This window comes from Cnephaeus nilssonii (assembly GCF_951640355.1).
Source record: "Cnephaeus nilssonii genome assembly, chromosome: X".
Lineage (NCBI taxonomy): Eukaryota > Metazoa > Chordata > Mammalia > Chiroptera > Vespertilionidae > Cnephaeus > Cnephaeus nilssonii.
The window spans coordinates 47,001,981-47,027,388 of record NC_137071.1 but is presented as its reverse complement, the minus strand read 5'-3'; the positions used below and the strand labels follow the sequence as shown (position 1 = coordinate 47,027,388).

At 44.1% G+C, this 25,408-nt stretch overlaps 1 protein-coding gene across 4 annotated transcripts in view; it reads right to left on the bottom strand.

Annotated features, from left to right (window-relative positions):
- EDA (ectodysplasin A) overlaps positions 1-6,355 on the bottom strand; it is a 625,000-nt gene extending 618,645 nt beyond the window's left edge. For all 4 annotated transcript variants that reach the window (XM_079764896.1, XM_079764897.1, XM_079764898.1 and 1 more), the window contains exon 1: positions 5,790-6,355. In XM_079764896.1, coding sequence (XP_079621022.1) covers positions 5,790-6,185 — 396 coding nt within the window. In that variant the 5' untranslated portion in view covers positions 6,186-6,355. The remainder of the gene's footprint in view (positions 1-5,789) is intronic.
- Between the last annotated feature and the right edge of the window lie 19,053 nt (positions 6,356-25,408).

Sequence of the window (25,408 nt, the reverse complement as noted above, 5' to 3'; positions counted from 1 at the left end):
ATTCGTGCATGGGGGGGGTGTCCCTCAGCCCAGCCTGCACCCTCTCCAATCTGGGACCCTTCGAGGGATGTCCGACTGCCCGAGGGATCGGGCATACCTCTCACAATCCAGGACTGCTATATCCCAACTGCTCGCCTGCCTGCCTTCCTGATTGCCCCTAACCGCTACTGCCTGCCAGCCTGATCACCCCCTAACCACACACCTGCCAGGCTGATTGATGCCTAACTGCTCCCCTGCCAGCCTGTGTGCCCCTAACTGCCCTCCCTTGCAGGCCTGGTCATCCCTAACTGCCCTCCCCTGCAAGCCAGGTCCCCCCAACTGCTCTCCCCTGCAGGCCTGGGTCCCCCCCAACTGCCCTTTCCTGCAGGCCTGGTCACCCCTAACTTCCCTCTTCTGCTGGCCTTGTCACCGCTAACTGCCCTCCCCTGCAGGCTTGATTGCCCCCAACTGCCCTCCCTTGCAGGCCTGGTCCCTCCCAACTGCCCTCCCCTGCTGGCCTGATCGCCCACAACTGCCCTCCCTTCCAGGCCTGGTCCCTCTCAACTTCCCTCCCCTACTGGCCATCTTGTGGTGGCCATCTTGTGTCCACATAGGGGAAGGATCTTTGACCACATGGGGACAGCCATCTTGTGTGTTTGAGTGATGGTCAATCTGCATATTACTCTTTTATTAGATAGGCTAGAGGCCTGGTGCACGGGTGGGGGGCGGCTGGTTTGCCCTGAAGGGTGTCCCGGATCAGGGTGGGGGTTCCCTTGGGGCGTGGGGCGGCCTGGGCGAGGGGCCTGTGGTGGTTTTTCAGGCTGGCCATGCCCCCCGGCGACCCAAGTGGAGACCCTGGTATCTGGGGTTTATTTATTTTCTATAATTGAAACTTTGTAGCCTGGAGCGGAGCCAAGCCTCCTGCTCACTCTGTGGCTACCGCCATTTTGGTTGGATTTTATTTATGTTCTATAATTGAAACTTTGTAGCCTTAAGTGGAGGCCTGGGCCGGCCAGGGCTGCAGAAACTTGGCTTCCTCCATTGCCGGGGGCAACTCTAGCCTCTTGCTCTCTGCAGCTCTGTGGCTGTCGCCATTTCTGTTGGAATTTATTTATCTTCTATAATTGAAACTTTGTACCCTTGAGTGGAGGCCTGGGCCCACCAGGGTGTGTGGAAAGCTTGGCTTCCTCCATCGCCAGGGAAACCCAAGCCTCCCTCCTGCTCGCTCAGCGGCCGCAGCCAACTTAGTTGGGGTTAATTTGCATACCCGCTCTGATTGGCTTGGGTGGGCATGGCTTGTGGGCATGGCGGAGTGGTGGTTAATTTGCATATTACTCTTTTATTAGATAGGATTACATATTATTTTTCACAAGATCTAAGACAGAAAGAAAGATGAGAACTAAAACAAAACATCAAATGATACATTACAGAAAGCTTTTGCACCGTCTTAAAGGTAATATGGTTAGGACTCTTCTCCATTTCACTTTCTAATGATTCTAGAAGTCAGTGAAACATTGCCAATGGAACTACTTATTCACTTAAGCATAGCTGACAATTCACAGGGTTAGAAAGACCTGAGGAAAACAGGCCTGTTACATAAAAAGAAAATGTATTTGTTTTACATAAACATCTCTAAAAGGCCCCAAATAATATTCAACTCAACAAATATTTAAGTACTCTAAACATAACAAGTAGTACATCAGGTACTATAGAAAAAGACTAAAAAAAAAAATAAGTCAGATTTCTGAGGAGTTCTAGTATAAAGATACAAGATATATTAAACAAAATCAACAGGCATAACAACTACAAAATCATCCCAAGACAGGATATAGTGGGTGGGTTGCAAGAGTAGAGTTATTGAGGGGGGTGGGGGAGCAATGGGGGAATAAGGACACATATGTAATACCTTAATCAATAATAAAAAAAAACAACTAAAACCACCTCATTGACCTATACATTTAAACTATATTCATTTTATTGTATGTAAATTATATATCAATAAAGCCGATTATTTTTTTTAAAAAGTAGAGTTATTGAGAGAGAAAATGGGATAGGTATAACAGAGCCAGTTAGTCAAAAGCCTGGAATTTCATACTTAAAATTCTAGATTTAAATCTATGGGAAACTATTTTACCTAGATCCCACTCCCCTAAAGAATATTTTTTGATTTAATGATTCCTAGTTATTTTCAATCTTAATAAATAATGTTGAAATCTGGATAACTGAAGTTCTATCTAGTTAAAACAAGAGATGTTTTGTGAAAAGTTAAATTTGAATTCTGTAACATCACCTCAAATAATTAAGAACATATTCCAAATATCCCCAACAATCCCGAACAAACCCTTATTAAATTACACATATATATTTTTCTAAATACTTCTTAAACCTTAGCGTTTCAATTCATATTATCTCTTGGGGCAATCATTTTAATAAGATACTACTTTTATTTGCCTCCTCACCCAAATAATCTTTCAGGCATTAAAATATATTTAGTAGGTAACATAGTGTCTGGCTCATATCAAGATTTCTATTTATTGACCTAAATAGATAAATTACCACAATATATTAAACTTAGTCATATCTCTCATGGTTTAGTAGACTTTCATTATATTCCTCCTTCAACCTTTCCCTCTCTTGACTGAAAAAATAACCAGAAAGTCCCTCCATCCTTTTGATTAATTTAATTGGGTTTCTGGGGACTTCTATCAGCTGTTAGGTTTTTCTTAAGGAGCAACCACCAGAATTTCCTACATGATTGTGAATATAAATTTTCAATCTTTTGGTCTTTTACATGGAAAAGATAAAGGTTTTATTTTGTAATTGTTTTCAATACCCTTCCTTTATGATGCCCACCGTAATTCTTGGCTTTGAGGACCACAATCAAAAGTAGGCCAACTTCACAGACTGATCAACGGTGATTTTTATTTTTATTTTTTACTCTAACAATAATATTGTATATTTTATAACTCAGAGACTGATATTTCTCTTGAGATTATCACAACTATCCAGACAAATCTACAGGTACTCAGCTACTCCAGCTGAAGGAGAGTTATGATTCCAGGTCCAAAGGGACCCTCTCACTTTTTATGATCAGCAGCTGTGTCCCCACTGGGGAGGCTTTCCTATAACAATTCCCTTGGAGAAATTTGCTGATTTATGTATCCTGGTTGCCCTAATTTCCTTGTGTATCCTGTTTTAAAAGTTTTTTATTGAGAGATGACATACATATATCTTCAGTGATTTCTAGATCCCTTTCTTGGGTTATAACTGAGTCTATTATATCATAAGCATGGATAGGTTTGAATAGCCTTATAAAAATGAAGTGCCTCTGACAGTTCTGCCCATTTGGTCTCAAGAGATCATCCTGCAATTTATTCTCATCAGTTTGCCTTCACTCCTTGCAAATAAACTGGTGAGAAACCTGAATGTTCTGCCCATTGAAGGGTGTATTATTTTATCTTTCTTCCTCTCCACCTAAGAGTTGCTGTAACAACAACTGTCTGTGTTAGAAAACTAAAACATAAAAATGTGACCTACGTGGCCAAATCCCACAAGGCTGTTTACTTCCTTATTTATGAATCAGAATCTGTCAGCATAACTTAGAATCTTGACTGTCAGCAGATATGCAATTAAATGTCCCTGCAAAGCCAGCAGAGGGTGCACCAGGGCACTAGAAATTTTACCCAAAATGTAGCAGTATCAACTAACTCTAATAGTCAATCAACTTTTTTTTTTCTTTTTGGTATACTAAAACTATCCTCAAGATAAACTTAAGTTGAACCTGGGTTAAAATTCCTTCAAAGCATGTTCCAATTCTCCTGAAAGTGAAGTTCAGCAAGAAATACATAGTTAAGCGTGGCCAAAACATAGATGGAATAGAACTGATCCATCTATTTTGGAAAAATTCTACTGTGGAGATCCACTCCACTCTCCCCCAAAAGGCTTCTGGAGGTAGTATGATATAGGGGAATGGAAACTTAACTGGGAGTCAAGAGACCAACACCTAGGACAAGTCACTCCCCCCTCAGAGCCTATGTGTTCTCCAAGAGAATAAAACAAAATGGACTCATGGCCACTCACAACTCTAAAAAAACTGACTGAAATTGGTGTCAGCAAATGTAAAGAGCCAGTGTGCATACTTCTACTGCTCCAAAACATTAAAACAGAAAGAATAAAGGACAGAAGATAGGGAGCTGTATTTAAACCTAGGCAGGACTATTTGAAGTTCCATGCAAACAACAGGCAACTAAATGCCATTATAGACCTGTGAGAGTCCCACATCATCACAGAAGCCCTAGAGTACAGCTGTCCTGCCAATCCTCCTGGGTCTGTCTATTCTGAATGCCAAAAAGCCTTGGCTACCACTTGACTAAAAAAGTTAAATTCCTTCATCTTTTCACATAATATCAATGTTTAGCTGCTAAGTATTTCTACTGGGCATTAGAGGGGGTGGTGGATAAAGGGAGCCAGAATTCTAGTTAATTATCATTTAGCTACAGTGTTTAAAGTCTCAAGTATGAGAAGCATGTCTACTGATTCTGTTATTTGATAAGCTGTTATATAAGTTGGAGTGTGCTAGCAATATATTTTAAGGCTCAGGGCAACTTTACAATTCACATCATAGAAAAATGTGTCAGTCCTAACATTACAATATTATCATCAATGTGATGCCAGCACAAATAACATTTATAGGGTATGACAATGACTCTGATGTGGTAGTAAATATAGAAGGCCCGGGACTCTCCCCTCAAGAAACTTATTATCAAAACTTGCCCTCTTCCCCAAGAGGAACAAATTCACTATTACTCTTTAACCACCTCAAAAGGATTTTTGGATGCTTCTCTTAAGTTTCGCATAAGACAAAATTTGGAGGTCAAGAGGATACTAATTTTAAGTGCACTAAACTTACTTGAAGAAAGAGTAGAAAACAAACACCGAAGCTGCTAACAAGGGCAAAAACACCATAAAGATTGCGAAACACACACAAATACACACAACTGCTCTTGAGAGATTACTCTAGAGTATTTATTCCATCAGTAGACTCCTGTTCTCAAGCTAGCAACAGCAAGACACTTCACACCCACCCTCTCCACCCCACTCCCCCAAAAAGAGTCCGAATGGGAGTTTTATTTCCATAGATTTTTTTAAATTGCTCTTCAGAAGTTGTCTAGCAAAATGGCATATTTCTACCAGAATTCCTCAGGGGCGCTGATCCTCACTACAACACCCAGGACAATCAGTCTCAAATTGCAGGTAAGTGTGAACAAGCCCACGTTCTGGTCAGCGCACAAGGATCCGCTCTGGAAATATCATTAAAAGCTGTTTCAACGGCCCTGGAGCAGTTATTACAGCTGTTTACAGCTCCAATTCCAAACGAGAGCCTGCTAGTGCTGGCATCAACTCTGGACACGAAAAAACAAGCACCGCAGGCAGAGAATCTAATCTCACCAAGAGGAGAGGGGCCAAACTGCAGCCGCTAGTCCGCCAGAGGGGCAGCACCCGTACCTCCTCACCGGCGGCCCAGCCGGGAGCTCAGCCAACTTTTCCCGAGGCAGCCCGTAGCCGGGGGCGGCGGACGCGGGCCGGAGCTTCCAAGTCCCGGGTCTCAAGGGAGTCTGGGCGCTGGGCGAGGGAAAGGGGACAACCTGCCCCAGGGCAACCTCTCTCCAGTTCGCCTGCTCCCTCCCAGTCCTGCCCTCCTACGTGGCTGGCGATAGCTGAGTCGCCCCAGGGGCCGGTGGGGGAGGGCCCCCGTCGTACCCAGAAAGGGAGGGGGCCTCTACAGCCGCCGCCCCAGCCAAGTGACTCACCTGGTGCCCGTCCTGAGAGTCTGGTGGGAGAGTTGTTTCTCCAGATTCTAGCGGCTGCTGCTGAAGTGAAGGCTGCCTAAAGTGGCGGGTGATGGGACCATCGGGGTCCAGGCCACCGGGTCTACTCAGGGTGCCAGAGGTGCTAGGGGTGTCGGGGCCCCCAAAGCGGGACTCGGCTCCCCGTTCCCGCCGCAACTCGGAGCGCAACTCTAGGTAGCAGCACAATGTCAGCAGGTGGAGGGCCAGCGAGAGGCCGAAGAAGCCCAGGAAGAGCCGGCAGCTGTTCCCTTCACCCGCCCGGGCACGGGCCCCGCGACAGCCGCAGCCCTGACTCCCCTGCTCCCTTGGCGCTGCTGCAGGCAGGGGCTCCCTGCTCTCTACCTCGGGGTAGCCCATGGCCTCCGGAGACGCCCACTCTCTGAGGCCCGGGAGCCGCCGCGTCTGCCTCAGCCGTTTAGGACCCCTGACAGGCGGCTACCGTCCTGCCATGGGCTGGGGGCTGCAGGGACCCGTTCCTGCGCGACGGAGGCTGGGCGGGACGGAGCAGGGAGAAGCCGCATGTGCAGCTCCACTCAGAGGGGTGGGAAAGGGAGGAGGAGGAGGGGCGAGAGAGAGGGGCCGCTGGGCCGGCCCAGGGAATGAAGGAGGAGGCTCGAGACAACCCCGCCCCATCCCTCAAGCAGCTGCCCAGGCGTCCAACCACCTGGCTCGCCAAGCCCTGGGTGCCCCGCCCCTTGGTGTTCCACCCGGGGCCTCCGGCCTCGAGGCGGAGCCTGGGGGTGTGTGAGTTGCCTCTGCCTGATGGCCCCACCCAGCTCTTCCCGCTTGCCCCGTTCCAGTTGGTGATTGCTGCTGTCGTTCATCACTGGACTCCGCCCCAATTTAACCCTTTATCGCCAGTACGGGGGAAGGGGAGAGGGGGAGGCTGAGAAGAATTTGGGAACCTTGGAAAGTAGAGCAAGTAAAAGGAGGCAGAAACTAGTATTAATAGAAATGTTTGCAATTAACTGCAGTTGCTAATAACATCATCCAGTACTTATCTGTTGCTTTCAATCTTCAAAGCGTTTAACAGACGTTAAACTAATTAAAATAGTTCTGGGTTTGGAATGAAACCATGCCTGCTGTGTTTTCAATCCAATAGTGCGCCAAAAGAAAAGGAAACTCAGGAGCCAGGGAGCCAAAGGGAGTGAGAATGGGGAGGGATACAGGCAGCCCCACTCCTGGAGTAAGTCTGCAGCCTCAATGTAAGTGATGATGAAGTCCACCTATGAAGTGCTGTTGCCCTGTGCAGGGTAAAACGGCCCCCTAGGGTGCCTTGATATATTAATTAATTCAACAAATACATATTGGTCCCTTTAAAATGTAGAAAGTGCTGCCCGGCTGGTGTGGCTCAATGGTTCAGCATCATCATATGAACCAGGTAGTCAAGGTCCAATTCTCAGTTAAGGGCACTTCCCCAGATTGCTGGCTTGATCCCCAGTGGGGGGCGTGCAGGAGGCAGCCTATGCAGGATTCTTTCTCATCATTGATGTTTCTATCTCTCCCTCTCCCTTCTCTCTGAAATCAATAAAAACATATTTAAAAAAAAAACAATATAGAAAGTGCAGTATGAGAGAACCCACAGCCAATATAGCTTCTCTTCTTCCACCGAAGCAAGAGTTTTGAGTGGAGAACACGTGTCTTCAATGAGCAAATGAGGAAACTGAGAGCCAGAATGAGGTGAATTTTTACAAGGGTGGTCCGCAGAATGGCCAGACAATATTGGCATCTCTATTTGCAGGCAACTGTTCTGGCCTCTCCACCCCTCCCCTCTTCTCCCTGGAGTAGTCCCTGGGGAAGGTTCAACAAGTCAGCCAAATGTTCCAGATGCACACTGCTGTGACTGCAGCATCTTCAACAGCTGCATCAATCAGAAAAGGGTTTAGCCCTTTGCACTCGCTTGCTTTTTTTCTAATTCCTTTATTCTAATGCTAACCGTGTCGAGTCACACTCGACATCCGAGTGCAAAAGGTTAAAACCAAAAAACAAACAAAAACAAGAGTGCAAATGTCAGAACAACAAACCCTGAAATGAACGATGGAAAGGATTAATTGAGTTGCCATTGGCAATAGCTACTAGTCTGAGATTGTAGAGAGCTAAATGACTATAGCAGGGGAAAAATATGTACGCTTTTTGGCCACTGTGCACTCCCATTCCCATATTATGAATAATTAGCAGTTTTATTGACTTGAAGAGGGTAGGCCTAAGTCCCAGGCTGACGGATAAAAAAAAAGGAATACAAAAGAAGAGAAACAATGAAACAAAAACAAAGCATATGGGTGGCGGGGGGGGGGGGGGTGGGAAGAGGGGTCAGTCCAGAGAAGACAGAAGTCAAAATCCTTAAATATATCAGCCACAGCCAACTTTTTTTTCACTCTGTGAATGGTCTTGGTGCTTTAGAAACATCTTTGTGTCTCCCTATTGGCCCTTACCCATGAAATATCAAGTTTGTAAAGAATACCATCATCATGCAGATAAAATAATTTAAAAGTGCATTTAACAGCTAATCTCATATGCTGCTTGTCTAGTCTAGGAATTCTAGATGCTAGGGGAACTGCCAGGCTGACTTATCTTCATTTTCACAGCTCAGGACTATTAGAAAGAATTCTAGTCTAAGAGTCAGTAGACCTGCCCCTGTCACTGTGTTTGCTGGCTCATGCTGAGAAAATTGCTACACTTTTTGGGACCTTTGTTTTTCCCATTGTAAAATGAGTAGTGTGAACTTAAACAGCTGAAACATTGTCTTTCATCTATTTTATTACTGGCTCTGCTGACTTGGTCACAAACACAGTTCAAAGAGGCTGCCCCTTCTTCCCCCAAAATGAACAGGAAACAAATAACAGTCATCTTCTGGTAGTAGGGCTCAGGGGTCTTACTGGACTCAGATTACCATGTTCTTTCTACCAGGTTTTTAACAGCTTGATGGAGAAACTGAGTTGCACCATTGCCCTCAGAAGACTCTACAAGTTGCATTTGACCTGGGACCTCATATTGGTTCCCAGAGGAAAAACACATGGCTTCATATGCAGTAAAAATGTTGAAATGGATAATGCACTGAGGGATGTACATGGTTATTTTTTTCTTTATTGTTGAAAGATTCACAGATGTTCCCTTCGTTTGTTTTTCCCATTGACCACCGGCACCCTGCACCCGCCCCTCGCTGACCTTCACCACTCAATTGTCTGTGTCCATATATGCATATAAGTTACCCTACTAATCACTCCCCACCCCATCTCCTATCCCCCTCTTCCCTCTGAAATTCGCCAGTCTGTTCCATGCTTCTATGTCTCTGGATCAATTTCATTTGTCTGTTTATTTTGTTCATTAGATTCTACATATGAGTGAGATCAAGTGATAATTGTCTTTCTCTGACTTATTTCCCTTAACATAATACTCTCCAGGTCAATCCATGCTGTTGCAAATGGTAAGAGTTCTGTTTTTTACAACTGCATAGTGTAAATGTACCATCATTTTTTATCGACTCATCTGCTGATGGACACTTGGGCTGTTTATTGTGTAAATGTACCATCATTTGTGTAAATGTACCATCTATTGTGTAAATGTACCATCATTTTTTATCAACTCATCTGCTGATGGACACTTGGGCTTTTTCCAAATCTTAGCTATTGTAAATTGAGCTGCTATGAACATAGGGGTGTGTATATTCTTTCTGATTGGTGTTTCTGATTTCTTAGGATACATTCTTAGAAGTGGGATCACTGGTTCAAATAGGAGTACCATTATTAATTTTTTTAAAGGAAACTCCATATTGTTTTCCACAGTGGCTACACCAGTCTGCATCCCCACCAGCAGTATACTAGGCTTCCCTTTTCTCCACATCCTCACCAACATTGGCCTTTTGATGATTTCTTTTTATATAAAAAAAAGCTTATTTATTGAGTAGAGAGAGAGAGGAAGAGAGAGAACCATCAATTTGTTGTTTCACTTATTTGTGCATTCATTGGATGATTCTTGTATGTGCCCAACTGGGAATTAAACCCACAACCTTGGTATATCTGGATGATGCTCTAACCAGTCAGGGCTCTTTCAACTCTTTTTTTTTAATTTAATAAATCTTTATTGTTCAGGTTGTTACAATTGTTCCTCTTTTTTCCCCCCATAGTTCCCCTCCACCCGGTTCCCACCCCACCCCATGCCCTTACCTCCCCCGCACTGTCCTCATCCATAGGTGTATGATTTTTGTTCAGTCTCTTCCTGCACCTCCCACACCCCTTTCCCCCCGAGAATTGTCAGTCCACTCCCTTTCTATGCCCCTGGTTCTATTATATTCACCAGTTTATTCTATTCATCAGATTTTTTATTCACTTGATTTTTAGATTCACTTGTTGATAGACATGTATTTGTTGTTCATAATTTTTATCTTTACCTTTTTCTTCTTCTTCCTCTTCTTAAAGAATACCTTTCAGCATTTCATATAATTCTGGTTTAGTAGTGATGAACTCCTTTAGCTTTTTCTTATCTGTGAAGCTTTTTATCTGACCTTCAATTCTGAATGATAGCTTTGCTGGGTAGAGTAATCTTGGTTGTAGGTTCTTGCTATTCATCACTTTGAATATTTCTTGCCACTCCCTTCTGGCCTGTATAGTTTCTGTTGAGAAATCAGCTGACAATCGTATGGGTGCTCCCTTGTAGGTAACTAACTGTTTTTCTCTTGCTGCTTTTAATATTCTCTCTTTGTCTTTTGCTCTTGGCATTTTAATTATGATGTGTCTTGGTGTGGTGCTCTTTGGATTCCTTTTGTTTGGGGTTCTGTGCTCTTCCTGGACTTGTAAGTCTATTTCTTTCACCAGGTGGGGGACGATTTCTGTCATTATTTCTTCAAATAGGTTTTCAGTATCTTGCTCTCTCTCTTCTTCTGGCACCCCCATAATTCGGATGTTGGTACGCTTGAAGTTGTCCCAGAGGCTCCTTACACTATCTTCAAATTTTTGGATTCTTTTTCTTTTTGCTTTTTCGGCTGAGTGTTTTTTGCTTCTTTGTATTTAAAATCTTTGACTTGATTCTTGCGGTCCTCTAGTCTGCTGTTAGGTCTCTGTATAATATTTTTTATTTCAGTCAGTGTATGTTTAATTTCTAGTTGGTCCTTTTTCATATCCTTGAGGGTCTCGCTAAATTTATCAGCCTATTCTAGGAAATTCTTGAAAAACCTTATAACTGTGGTTTTGAACTCTATATCCAGTCATTTGCTTTCCTCCATTTCTTTCATTTGTGACCCATTTCTTTGTCTCCGCATTTTCGCTGCTTCCCTGAGTTGGTAGAGTAGCTTTGTGTGGTAGGTGTCCTCTAGGGCACAGTAGCTCAGCCTCCCCAGTTACCTGAGGTGGACACTCTTGGTGCACCCCTTTGTGGACTGTGTGCTCAGCCTTGTTGTAGTTAAGTCTTGATTGTTGTTGGTATCACTGGGAGGAATTGACCTCCAGGCCAATTGGCTGTGAGGATCAGTTGTGTCTACGCTGGGAGAACTTCTGTGCTGGAGACACTCTTATGAGACAAGACTTGCAAAATTGCAAAAGCCTCTGTGCTCAGCTTGGATGGGGTGGAGTTTCAGGGCGGAGCAGACAGCCTTGGTTTCCCGTCAGCCCTGCCCTATGAGGCCCCTGGGTCTCAATGTCCCTCGGTAATCGCTGCAAGAACCTCTGAGAGAAAGCCGCCCTTGAGTTTCACCCACTGCCAGACAGTCCAGTTTCTCCCCAGATGAGTTGGGGTTCCTGGAAACTTGCCCAGAACTGGAGTTCAGAGCAGTTGGGAGCTTCCATCTCCCTCCCGCTTTAGAAAGCCAGCCGTGCACTCAGCCTCCTGTGCACTCAGCAGTCAGTCCTATCTGTGTGTGTGCACCTCCAGACCTCTCCCTCTGCAGCTCCAGACTCTCAGTGTGCTTTCTCTTTTCCTGACAGTCCAGATTCCCCCCGAATGAGTCTGGTTTCCCAGTGTCTCGCCCCGGACTGGAGTTCAGTGCAGTCGGGAGCTTCCTTCTCCCTCCTGTTTTAGAAAGCCAGCCGCACACTCAGCTGCCCATGCACACAGTCACCTGTCCTCTCCGCATGTGAGTCTCTGTACCTCAGCCTTTTGCAGCTCCTCTGAGTCTCAATGTGCTTTCCTCTTTTCTTCTAGTTGTAGAATTTCCACTTAGCCAGCTTTCCTGTGGTTCTGGATGGTGTCCATTTTGTCTTTTAGTTGTGCGAGGCAGCAGTTTAGGTGTTTACCTATGCCGCCATCTTGGTTTTCTTTTGTTGATTTCTTAATGAAAGTCATTCTAACAGGTGTGAGGGGATACCTCTTTCTTGTTTCAATTTGCAACTCTCAGATGATCAGTGACTTTGAGCATTTTTTCATATGTCTCTTGGCCTTCTGTATGTCTGCATTGGATAAGTGTCTATTTAGGTCCTTTGCCCATTTTTTAAATTGGATTGTTTGTCTTCCTTTTGTTAACATGTATGAGTTCTCTATATATTTTTGAAATTAATACCTTATTGGGTGTATCATTTGTAAATATGTTCTCCCATGCAGTGGGCTCTCTTTTTATTTTGTTGATGGTTTCTTTTGCTGTGCAGAAGCATTTTATTTTCATGTAGTCTCATTTGTTTATTTTCTCCATTGTTTCTTTTGGCCTAGGACCGTGGTCGGCAAACTGCAGCTCGCGAGCCACATGCAGCTCTTTGGTCCCTTGAGTGTGACTCTTCCACAAAATACCATGGCCTGGGCAAGTCTATTTTGAAGAAGTGGCGTTAGAAGAATTTTAAGTTTAAAAAATTTGGCTCTGAAAAGAAATTTCAATCGTTGTACTGTTGATATTTGGCTCTGTTGACTAATGAGTTTGCCGACCACTGGCCTAGGAGATGTATCAGTAAACTATGAGATATGTCTGAGATTTTACTGCTTATGTTTTCTTCAAGGATTTTTATGGTTTCCTGACTTATATTAACTCTTTTATCCATTTTGACTTTATTCTTGTATATGGTATAAGTTGGTGGTCTAGTTTCATTTTTTTTTTTTTTTTGGATGTACCTATCCAATTTTCCCAATACCATTTATTGAAGAAACTGTCTTTACTCCATTGCATGCTCCTATCTCTTTTGTCAAATATTAATTGAGCATAATGGCTTGGGTTGATTTCTATGTTCTCTGTTCTGTTCCATTGAACTGTATGCCTGTTCTTGTGCCAGTACCATGCTCTTTTGAGTAACATGCCTTTGTAGTATAATTTGATATCTATTATTGTGATTCCTTCAACTTTGTTCTTCTTTCTCAAGATTATTGCATCTATTTGGGGTCTTTTTTGGTTCTATATAAAATTTTGTAGTATTTGTTCTAGATCTATGAAATATGCTATTGGTATTTTAATAGGGATTGTATTGAATCTATAGATTGCTTTGGGTAATATGGACATTGTAATGATGTTGATTCTACCAATCCATGAACAAGGTATATACTTCCACTTGTTTATATCTTCCTCAAACTCTTTTTTCAACATCCTGTAGTTTTCTGAGTACAGGTATTTTACCTCTTTGGTTGTAGGGAGCGGTTATAAGGTTAAACCTCGGACTGACCTGTTGGCAAAGCCACAAACAAGTCCCAGCTTAGAGGGAACAGCCCTCTTAACATAATTAAGCTTGATCTTGTGACGCTCCCTAGATCTTTCCTGGGTAGCTAATGGGCTGTGGGAGGTGCAGCAAGTGCTGCCAAAAACAAGTGAAACTTACAAGAACATTGTAAACTAGAAGCCCGGTGCACGAAATTCGTGCACGGTGGGGGGTTGTCCCTCAGCCCAGCCTGTACTCTCTCCAATCTGGGACTCCTGGAGGGATGTCCGACTGCCCGTTTAGGTCCGATCCCACAAGGATTGGACCGAAACGAGCAGTCGGACATCCCTCTCACAATCCAGGACTGCTGGCTCCCAACTGCTTGCCTGCCTGCCTTCCCGATTGCCCCTAACTGCTTCTGCCTGCCAGCCTGATCACCCCCTAACCACTCTGCTACCAGCCTTTTTGCCCCCAACTTCCCTCCTCTGCCAGCCTGGTCACCCCTAACTGCCCTCTCCTGCAGGGTTGATCACCTCCAACTGCCCTCCCTTGCAAGCCTGGTCCCTCTCAACTGCCCTCCCTTGCAGGCCGGGTGCCTCCCAACTGCCCTCTCCTGCTGGCCATCTTATAGTGGCCATCTTGTGTCCACATGGGGGCAGGATCTTTGACCACATGGGGGCAGCTATATTGTGTGTTGCAGTGATGATCAATCTGTATATTACTCTTTTATTAGATAGGATAGAGGCCTGGTACAGGGGTGGGGGCCAGCTGGTTTACCATGAAGGGTCTCACAGATAAGGGTGGGGGTTCCCTTGGGGTGTGGGGCGGCCTGAGCGAGGGGCCTGTGGTGGTTTGCAGGCCGGCCACGCCCCCTGGCAACCCAAGGGGAGGCCCTGGTATCTGGAATTTATTTTCCTTCTACAATTGAAACTTTGTAGCCTTAAGCGGGTGAGCCCGGCCAGGGTGTGCGGAAAGCTTTGCTTCCCCTGTTGCCGCCAGCAACCCTGGCCTGCTCTCTCAAGCTCCATTCTGCCACCATTTGTTTGAATTTGTTTACCTTCTATAATTGAAACTTTGTAGCTTGAGTGGAGGCTTAGGCCTGCAAAGGCTATGGAAAGCTTGGCTTCCTCTGTTACCTAGGAAACCTTGCTCTCTGTGGCTGTAGCCATCTTGGATTGGGGTTAATTTGCATACTCGCCCTGATTGGCTGGTAAGCGTGGCTTGGTTGGTGGGCATGGCTTATGTAGCGGGGCTTATGTAGCGGAGTGATGGTTAATTTGCATATTACCATTTTATTAGAGAGGATTACCTTGTTTACCTCTGACTATAAAATGAAGGCTCACCTTGCAGTCTGGATCTTTTCTGTGGTCTCAGCCAGGCACAGAAGATCCACCTAGACCCATCATATTCTCTTTGTCTGTCTTTTATTCATCCTTCGCCGGCCCCCCTCAGGCTTGCAGAATCCTTGGCTGTGCTAGCGCAGCACACCTGGTTAAGTTTATTCCTAAGTATCTTATTTTTTTTCTTGCAAAGGTAAATGGGATTGTTTTGTTTGTTTGTTTGTTTCTCTTTCTGAGAATTCATTATTTGTCTATAAAAATGCTATTGATTTCTGGGTATTAATTTTGTATATTCTTAAGTTGCCAAATTCGTTTATTAAATCTAATAGTTTTTTGATGGAGCCTTTAGGATTTTCTATGTACAATATCATGTCATCTGAGAATGATGACAGTTTTACTTCATCCTTTCCAATTTGGGTGCCTTTTATTTTTCTTCATGTCTAATCACTATGGGTAGGAATTCCAGTACTATCTATACTAATAAAAGGGTAATATGCTAATTAGGCCAGATTGACCGGCCATCTTCCAGACGTCCAACTTCTTTCCAGACAAAACCATGGTGGTAGGGGCCGAGGCAGAGGCAGTTAGGGGCAATCAGGCCAGCAGGGGAGGGCAGTTGGGGGCAAGATCAGGCTGGCAGAGGCGAGCAGTTGGGGAAAAGATCAGGCTGGCAGGGGAGAGTAGTTAAAGGTGATTAGGCAGGCAGGCAGAGAGGTTAGAGGCGATCAGGCTGGCAGGTGGGCAAGGTAGGGGCGATCAGGCTGGCAGGCAGAGGGGTTAGAGGCAATCAGGCAGGCAGGCAGGTGAGTGGTTAGGAGCCAGTTGTCCCAGATTGGAGAGGCTGGGCTGAGGAACTCCCCTCCATGCATAAATTTTGTGCACCAGGCCTCTAGTATTAAATAAGAGTGGTTAAAGTGGACATTTCTGTCTTAATCCTGTTCTTAGGAGAAATGGTTTTAAATTTTCCCACTGAGCATGAGATTGGCTGTGGGTTTGTCATATATGTCCTTTATTATGTTGAGGCATGATCCCTCTATTCCCACTTTGCTGAGTGTTTTTATCAAAAAAGGTTGTTGCATTTTGTCAAATGCTTTTTCTGCATCAATTGACATGATCATTTGATTTTTGTCTCTTTATGTGATATGTTACATTTATTGATTTGCAAATATCGTACCAGTCTTGTATCCCTAAATAAATCCCACTTGATCATGGTGTATGATCTCTTAAATGTATCAGTGGATTCAATTTTCTACTATTTTGTTGAGGATTTTAGCATATATGTTCATCAGAGATATTGGCCTGTAATTTTCTTTCTTTGTAGTGTCTTTATCTAGTTTTGGAATTAGGGTAATGCTGGCCTCATAAACAGATCTTGGAAGTGTTCCTTCCTCTTGAATTCTTTGGAACAGTTTGAGGAGGATGGGTGTCAGTTCTTCTTTGAATGTTTGGTTAAACAACCCTGTGAAGCCATCCAGACCAAGGCTTGTGTTTGCTGGGTGTTTTTTTTTATTTTATATTTTATTGATTTTTTTACAGAGAGGAAGGGAGAGGGATAGAAAGCTAGAAACATCGATGAGAGAGAAACATCGACCAGCTGCCTCCTGCACACCCCCCACCAGGGATGTGCCCGTAACCAACGTACATGCCCTTGACCGGAATCGAACCCGGGACCCTTCAGTCCGCGGGCCGACGCTCTATCCACTGAGCCAAACCGGTTTTGGCTGCTGGGTGTTTTTTGATTACTGCTTTCATTTCATCAGTAATTATTGACCTATTCAGTCTTTCTGATTTTTCCTGATTGAGATTTGGAATATGTTCACTTCATCCATATTGTCCAGTTTGTTGGAGTATAGTCATTCATAGTGTTTTTTTTAACGATCCTTTGCCTATCTGTGGGGTCAGATGTTACATCATCTCTTTCATTTCTGATTTTGTTTGTTTGGTTCCTCTATCTTCATTTGATCTGGAGTCTAGCTAAAAGTACATCAATCTGGTTTTCTTGTTTCTCTTTTCAAAGAACCATCTCTTGGTTTTATTGATTTTTGTGTTCTTCTTCTTCCTCCTCCTCCTCTTCCTCCTCCTCCTCCTCCTTCTTCTTCCTCTTCTTCTTCTTTTTTGTCTCTATGTCATGTATTTATGCTCTGATCTTTATTATTTCCTTCCTTCTACTTACTCTGGACTTTTCTTGTTATTCTCTTTCTAATTCTTTAAGTTGTAGGGTTACCTAGCTTATTAAAAGGTTTTCTTGTTTTTTGAGATAGGCCTGTAATGCTATAAACTTCTCCATCAGAACTGCTTTCACTGTGTCCCATAGATTTTGGGTTGTTGTGTGTTCATTTTCATGTGTTCCCAGGATATTTTTTATTTCTTCCTTGATATCTTTGGTAACTCATTCATTGTTTAATAACATGCTATTTACTAGTAGCCCCTGTGTGTTTCAATATTTTTGAGTATTTTATTACAGTTGATTTCTAATTTCATGACATTTTGATCCAAGAAGATGTTTGATATGTTTTCAATCTTCTTGAAATTGTAGACACTTAGTTTGTGTCCTAACATGTGGTCTATCTATGAAAATGTCCCATGTGGAATAATGGCAGCAGAGTAAGTGGAAGCTATACTGACACTATCCCAGGACAAAACTGGAAATACAACTAAAATACAGAAAAAAACACTCTGAAAAATCAACTGAGGATGAGCTGGAGAAACCCCTGATAACCAAGGACAGAAAGTGGATACTGCATAGGGACTGGTCAGAAGTACAGAGATGCAAAGGAGTGGCTGTGCTCCCACAGACAGCAGCTGAAGTCCTGGAGGGATATCTCAGCTGTTGGGGATTCCCACTGAGAACTCGGGTCTAAACTCCAAGTTTGGATACCCAGCCAAGAGCACCAGAACTGAGAAAGATGCCCACATAACATCTGCTGTGAAAAGGAGCAGGGTTTCTGTCTGCCAGGGAGAGATGGCTTTAAATGCAGGCATCCTCTTAAAGGGCCAATGCATAAAATTTTATGTGCAGCCTCTCACCTTGAGCTCTGGCAGAGAGAGGGCAGAGTGGACTAGAGTTATGTAAGGAGGGTCAAGGGTTGGGGGCAGCCACCCCACTTTCCTGTGCAGAGCCCTTCCCTCAAGCTGCAGAGGACATTTTTCTCCAAAGGACCTTTGCTTTCCAGGTGGTTTTGGCCTGGGGGAAAGGCAGTTGCCACACCCTGTTGGAAGAACTCTCAGCCCAAACCTGTGGTCATTTGAATGAGACCAATCAAAGCTGACAACATTCAGATTGCAGGCAGATGTGGGTCTTTGGAGGTGTTGAGCCTTTGCCTGATCTCCTTCTGGGACCAGGGCTAGGAAAAGTAGAGCCTGGTGCACAGCTTGGTCCTGTCCAAAGGAACACAGTCCCAGCAGAGGGAGCCACAATCTGTGGATTGCTGATATCCTCAGACAGAGTACTCAGGGCCAGTCAGAAACAGTGTCTGACATTAAACTGCATTAGAGATTAGGAGTAGTGGCAGATCTACCTAATACATAGACACAAACCTCAACAGGCAGCCAAAATGGGGAGACAAAAAACAAAACAAAACAAAAAACCCCACAAATGAAAGAACAAGAGAATACTCCAGAACAAGAGCTAAATGAAATGGAGATAGGAAATTTATTTGATTTAGACTTTAGGATAATAACTGAAAAGATGTTCAGCAGCATGAGAAAAAGTATAACTACAAAAAAAGACCAGTCCAAATAAAAAAGTGACATAGCTCTAATAAAGAACACACTGGAAGGAATACATAGCACATTAGGAAAAGCTGAGGATTGGATCAGTGAATTAGAAGACAGGGTGGAAAAAATAACTCAATCATAGGACCAAAAAGAAGAAAAAAATAAAAAACAGGAGGACAGCTTAAGTGAGCCATGAGACAAAATGAAATATAACAATCTAGGGAGAAACCAAGATGGCGGCATAGGTAAACACCTGAACTTGCTGCCTTGAACAACCACTTTAAAACTACAACTAAAAGACAAAACAGACATCATCCAGAACCACAGGAAGGCTGGCTAAGTGGAAAATCTACAACTAGAAGGAAAGAGAAAAGCTCACTGAGACTCAGAGGAGCTGCGGAAGTAAAGTGCAGAGGTATGGAGGAGCGCACACAGAGAGGGCTGGCAACTGAGTATGCAGCTGTTTTTTTTCAAGCAGGAGGGAAACAGAAACTCCCGACTGCTCTGAACTTCAGTTCTGGGCGAGACTCTGGGGACCCAGACTCATACGGGGAGAAACTGGACTGTCTGGAAGCGGGCGAAACTTGAGGGCGGCTTTCTCTCAGAGGTGCTTGCAGCGATTACCAAGGGACACTGAGTCGCGGGGGCCTGTTATGGCAGGGCTGACAGGAAGCAATTGCTGTCTGATCCGCCCTGAGACTCCACCCCATCCAAGCTGTGTGCAGAGGCTTTTGCATATGAATGGCCTGGTCCTTTGAAATCTAAACTTACCTAACAAACTACAGCTGAGTCAGAGAGACCCAGAACATCCAAAGGAAAGCCCAAGGCCCCACAGCAGTTTGCATTGCTTCACAGCTGGGCCTCATCTGGGCACCTCCAAAACCCAAACAAAGAAGAGGAATCTGAAGATCTCTCTGTAGCTCCTGCTGGGTAGCCTCAGGCAGAGGCTAAATTAGCACCTCCTTGGAGATTCAAGAGCCAGTGTACCCAGCGGTCAGAGTAGGACCATCCAGATTACAACTCCTCAGATCCATAAGGGACACACTCAGGGGGCAGACTCAGTCAGCGCCAAAGCCCCACTGAAGCAAGTCTTGCCCCATAAGGGTGTCTCCAGAACAGAAGTTCATCCATCATAGACACAACTGATCCTCACAGCCAATTGGCCTGCAGGTCAATTCCCCCCAGTGATACCAACAACAATCAAGGCTTAACTACAACAAGACTGTGCACACAGCCCACAAAGGGGTGCACCAAGAGTGTCCACCACAGGTAACTGGGGAGGTTGAGCCATTGGGCCCTATAGGACACCTAGAACACAAAGCCAATCTATCAACTCAGGGAAGCTGCCAAAATGAGGAGACAAAGAAACAGGTCACAAAAGAAAGAAATGGAGGAAAGCAAACGACTGGATATAGAGTTCAAAACCACGGTTATAAGGTTTTTCAAGAATTTTCTAGAAAAGGCCGATAAATTTAGTGAGTCCCTCAAGGATATGAAAAAGGACCAACTGACTGAAATAAAGCATACACTGACTGAAATAAAGAATAATGTACAGCCGAAACCGGTTTGGCTCAGTGGATAGAGCGTCGGTCTGCGGACTGGAAGGTCCCAGGTTCGATTCCGGTCAAGGGCATGTACATTGGTTGCGGGCACATCCCCCCGTGGGGGGTGTGCAGGAGGCAGCTGGTCGATGTCTCTCTCATCGATGTTTCTAGCTCTCTATCCCTCTCCCTTCCTCTCTGTAAAAAAAAATCAATAAAATATATTTAAAAAAAAGAATAATGTACAGAGATCCAACAGCAGACTAGAGGATCGCAAGAATCAAGTCAAAGATTTGAAATACAAAGAAGAAATAAACACCCAACCGGAAAAGAAAAAAGAATTCAAAAATATGAAGATAGTGTAAGGAGACTCTGGGACAACCTCAAGCTTACCAACATCCGAATTATGGGGGTGCCAGAAGAAGAGAGACAGCAAGATACTGAAAACCTATTTGAAGAAATAATGACAGAAAACTTCCTCTACCTGGTGAAAAAAATAGACTTACAAGTCCAGGAAGCGCAGAGAACCCCAAACAAAAGAAATCCAAAGAAGATCACACAAAGACACATCATAATTAAAATGCCAAGAGCAAAAGACAAAGAGAGAATATTAAAAGCAGCAAGAGAAAAACAGTTAGTTACCTACAAGGGAGCACCAATACGATTGTCAGCTAATTTCTTAACAGAAACTATGCAGGCCAGAAGGGAGTGGCAAGAAATATTCAAAGTGGTAAATAGCAAGAACCTACAACCAAGATTACTCTACCCAGCAAAGCTATCATCCAGAATTGAAGGTCAGATAAAGACCTTCACAGATAAGAAAAAGCTAAAGGAGTTCATCACCGCCAAACCAGTATTATATGAAATGCTGAAAGGTATTCTTTAAGAAGAGGAAGAAGAAGAAAAAGGTAAAGATAAAAATTATGAACAACAAATACATGTCTATCAACAAGTGAATCTGAAAATCAAGTGAATAAAAAATCTGATGAACAGAATAATCTGGTGAATATAATAGAATCAGGGGCATAGAAAGGGAGTGTACTGAAAATCCTTGGGGTTAAGGGGGTGTAGGGGGTGCGGGAAGAGAATGTATAAAAATTATACACCTATCGATGAGGACAGTGGGGGGGGGCAGTAGGGCATGGGGTGGGGTGAGAACCAGGTGGAGGGGAGCTATGGGGAGAAAAAAGAGGAACAACTGTAATAATCTGAACAATAAAGAATTATAAATAATAAATAAATAAATAAATGAAAATAAATGAAAAAAAGAAATATAACAGTCTATATATATAAAAAGAGGTAATATGCTAATTGGTCCTAACAGTGTCCCAGTCACGACTGGTCAACAAGATGGGCGGGGCTTTGGGGCCGTGGGGCGGGACTCTGGGTCACATGTGATTTCGTCCCACCCAGGCAGACTCCCCCCGTGCTCCGCAGCCAAATCCTGAACCAGACCCGGGGTTTACTAAACTTTACTGGAGCTGCTCCCCACACCCCAACCCCCTGCCCCAGGACCACATTGCCCGGAGCAGGGCACCCCGGCAGCCTCCTGACAGGTGGGTGGCCGGGGAGAGCCGAGTGAGGTGGGCGCAGCAGGGAGACATGGAGGGGCAGGGCGGCCAGAGCCAAATTCTCAGGGGTCTGAGGAGAGCACCTGACAGGAGCCCGGACTGCAAAGAAGGAAGAGGAAGCGGCCACAGGGAGCTCTTCCAATCCTCCTGTACGGACACCCTACCCCAGCTTTTGCACCCCCAGGGGGAATGGTAAGGCTGACAGGACCTGGAGAAGACCCAGTCTCAGGGGTAGCTGCAGCCCACACCTCCAACTCCCAATCTCTTCCCTCTGCCACCCCTGCCAGGGGTACCCACAATAATAGCATGCCAGCGATGATTCATCAGCACCTCGAGGCACCTGGGGCCCACGGCCTGCCGCTGCCAGGCCCCCTCCACTGCAGCTGGGCACGCCTCTCCTCCCTACAACTCCAGACCTGGATGGAGGCAGGCCTGAGCGGCCTCCCAGGGTCAGACCCATCCCCCCCGCCCCCCGGAAGTGCACTGAACCTCACTGGAGGCCGAAGCTAAACCTGTCCTCCTAGCCTGCCTGGGCCCACCCTGGCCTGGCCCCCGCCCCACTCCAGGAGATTGGAGCCCCGCCCTGAGCATTTACAGCTGTGAAACGTCCACATTTAAAGAATGGTGCCAAGCAGGGAGGTTTTACAGTTACTCCCCCTTTGGCCTTGCTGCTCCCTTAGCACCCCCTAGCACCACCCACCCCCACCCCCGCCAGCACCTCGAGGGATGACCAACACTACAGGGCTTCTGGCCAGAGCCCACCCCTCCGAGGCCTTCTGAACCCTCTGTAAAGCTTTGAAACCTACAGTCCCAGGAAACAATCATGCCCTCCTCCCCTAATTAGCACCTGCTACCTACGAGGGTACCCGTGGGCAGCTGGGGGCGAGCAGGCCGGCAGGGGGGGGGGCAGTTGGGGTTGATCAGGTTGGCAGAGGCAGGCAGTTGGGGGTGATCAGGCCAGAAAGGGGGCAGTTGGGGGCTAGGGTGATCAGGCTGGCAGGCAGGTGAGCAGTTAGGAGCCAGTGGTCCCAGATTGCGAGAGGGATATCCGACATCCCCTGAGGGGTCCCAGATTGGAGAGGGTGCAGGCCAGGCTGCGAGACTCCCCCCCCCCATGCATGAATTTCATGCACTAGGCCACTAGTCTATATATGTAAAAGCCTTATATGCAAATTGTACCCATGGGAGTTTGACCAGCAGACTGGGAGTTTGAACACTTGCTATGATGTGCGCTGACCACCAGGAGGTGGTGCAGAATGAAGGAAGACCCCTGCCAGCAGCTGGCAGCCAGGAAAGGGAGGCCACAGCTGGTAGCCAGAAGGCCCCGATCGGCTCTGATCACCTGCCAGGCCTAGGGACCCTACCTGTGCATGAATTTCATGTGCTGGGCCTCTAGTATTTACATAATTAGATTGCCAAATGGAGAAGAAAGTGAGCAAGGTATAGAGAACATGTTTGAAGAAATAATGGCAGAAAACTTCTCTAACCTGAAGAAAAAGTCACGTAACACCAGGAGGCATACAGTGTCCCAAGCAAGAAGAACCTAAACAGGTACCTGTCTAGACATATCATAATTAAAATGCCAAAAATTAAAAACAAAGAGAGAATCTTAAAGGTAGCAAGAGAAAAGCAACTTGTTACCTATAAAGGAGCTCCCATAAGGCTGTCTATAGGCCAGAAGGGAATGACATGAAATATTCAAGGTAATGAAAAGCAAGGATCTGAAACCAAGATTACTATATACAGCAAGGCAATCATTCAAAATAGATGGTGAAATAAAGAGATTCCCAGACCAAAAAAAAAAAAAAAAGGCTAAAAGAATAAATCACTTCGAAACCAGCATTTAAAGAAATGCTAAAGGGAATGCTGTTATGAGGAGAGGAGAGGAGAGGAGAGGAGAGGAGAGGAGAGGAGAGGAGAGGAGAGGAGAAGAGGGGAGAGGAGAGGAGAGGAGAGGAGAGAGAGAGAGAGAGAGAGAGAGAGAGAGAGAGAGAGAGAGAGAAACATGAGCATACAGATATAAAATGGGAATAAATAAGTACCTATCAATAATAAACTTTAATGAATTAAAAACTTCAATAAAAAACCGTAGGGTAGCTAAATGAATACAAAAACATGACCCAATTATATGCTGTCTACAAGAGACCCACCTCAGAACAAAAGACTCACTAAGGATAAGAATGAAGGGATGGAAAAAATTTTCTGTATAAATGGAAATTAAAAAAAAAAAAGCTGGTGTAGCAATACTCATATCTGACAAAATAGACTTCAGAATGAAGGCTATCACAAGAGACAACAAAGGTCTCTACATTATACTAAAGGGATCGATCCAAAAAGAGGCTATAACCATGGTAAACATATATGCACCCAGTATAGAAGCACCTAAATATATATATTAAAAAACTTCTAGAGGATGTTAAGAGAGAGATTGACATAAATACAATCTTAGTAGGGCACTTTAAAACCCCATTTACTTCACTGGATAGGTCTTCCAGACAAAAAGTTAACAAGGAAACAGTGACTCTAAATGACACACTGAATCAGATGGATTTAATTGACTTTTGTAGAAAATCTGACCACAAAACTGCAGAATATACATTCTTCTCAAGTAAACATTGGTCATTCTCAAAGATAGACCACATTTTAGGACACAAAACAAGTCTCTACAAGTTCAACAAGATTGAAATCATATCAAGCATCTTCTCAGATTACAATGGAAGGAAATTAGAAATCAACTATAGTAAAAACACTAAAAACATTCAAACATTTGGAGACTAAATAGTATGTCATTAACAATAAATGGTAACCAATGAGATCAAGGAAGACATAAAAAACTTCTTAGAAACCAATGCAAATGAACACACAACAACCCAAAATCTCTGGGACACAGCAAAAGCAGTCCTGAGAGGGAAGTTCATAGCACTGCAGGCCTAATTGAAAAAACAAAACAAACAAAAAACACAAGAAAAATTAAAAATGAATTATTTAACCATACAACTTAAAGAATTAGAAAGAGAACAACAAGAGAAGCTGAGAGTAAGTAGAAGGAAGGAAATAATAAAAAGTAGGGCAGAAATAAATGACATAGTGACTAATATACATATATATACACACAAAAGATCAATGAAACAAAGAGCTGGTTCTTTGAAAAGATGAATGAAATTGATGAACCATTAGCCAGACTCATCAAAGAGAGAGGACCCAAATATATACAATCAGAAATGAAAGCAGACAAGTAACAACTGAAATCACAGAAATACAAACCATTGTAACAAAATACTCTGAACAACTATATGCCACCAAGTTGGACAATGTGGATGAAATGAACAAATTCCTAGAAAAATACAATTTTCTGAAACTGAATTAGGAAGAATCAGAATAGGCCAATAACTACTGATGAAATAGAAGCAGTAATCAAAAAACACTCAGCAAACAAAAGAACTGGTCCAGATGGCTTCACAGAGGAGTTTTACCAACCATTCAAAGAACTAACATCTATACTTCTCAAAGTATTCCAAAAAATTCAAGAGGAAGTAAATTTTCCAAGCTCTTTTTATGAGGCCAGCATTATCCTAATTCCAAAACTAGAAAAAAACCTACACTACAAAGAAAGAGAATTTCAGGCCCATATCTTGGCTGAACATCAATCTTAAAATCCTTAACAAAATGCTAGCAAATCAGATCCAACAATACATTAAAAAGATCATACACCATGATCAAGTGGGGTTTATTCTGGGGATGCAAGGCTGGTACAATATTCACAAAACAGTAAATGTGACATATCACATAAACATAATGAAAGACAAAAATCACATGATCATATCAATAGATGCAGAAAATGCATTCGACAAAATCCAACACCCATTTAAA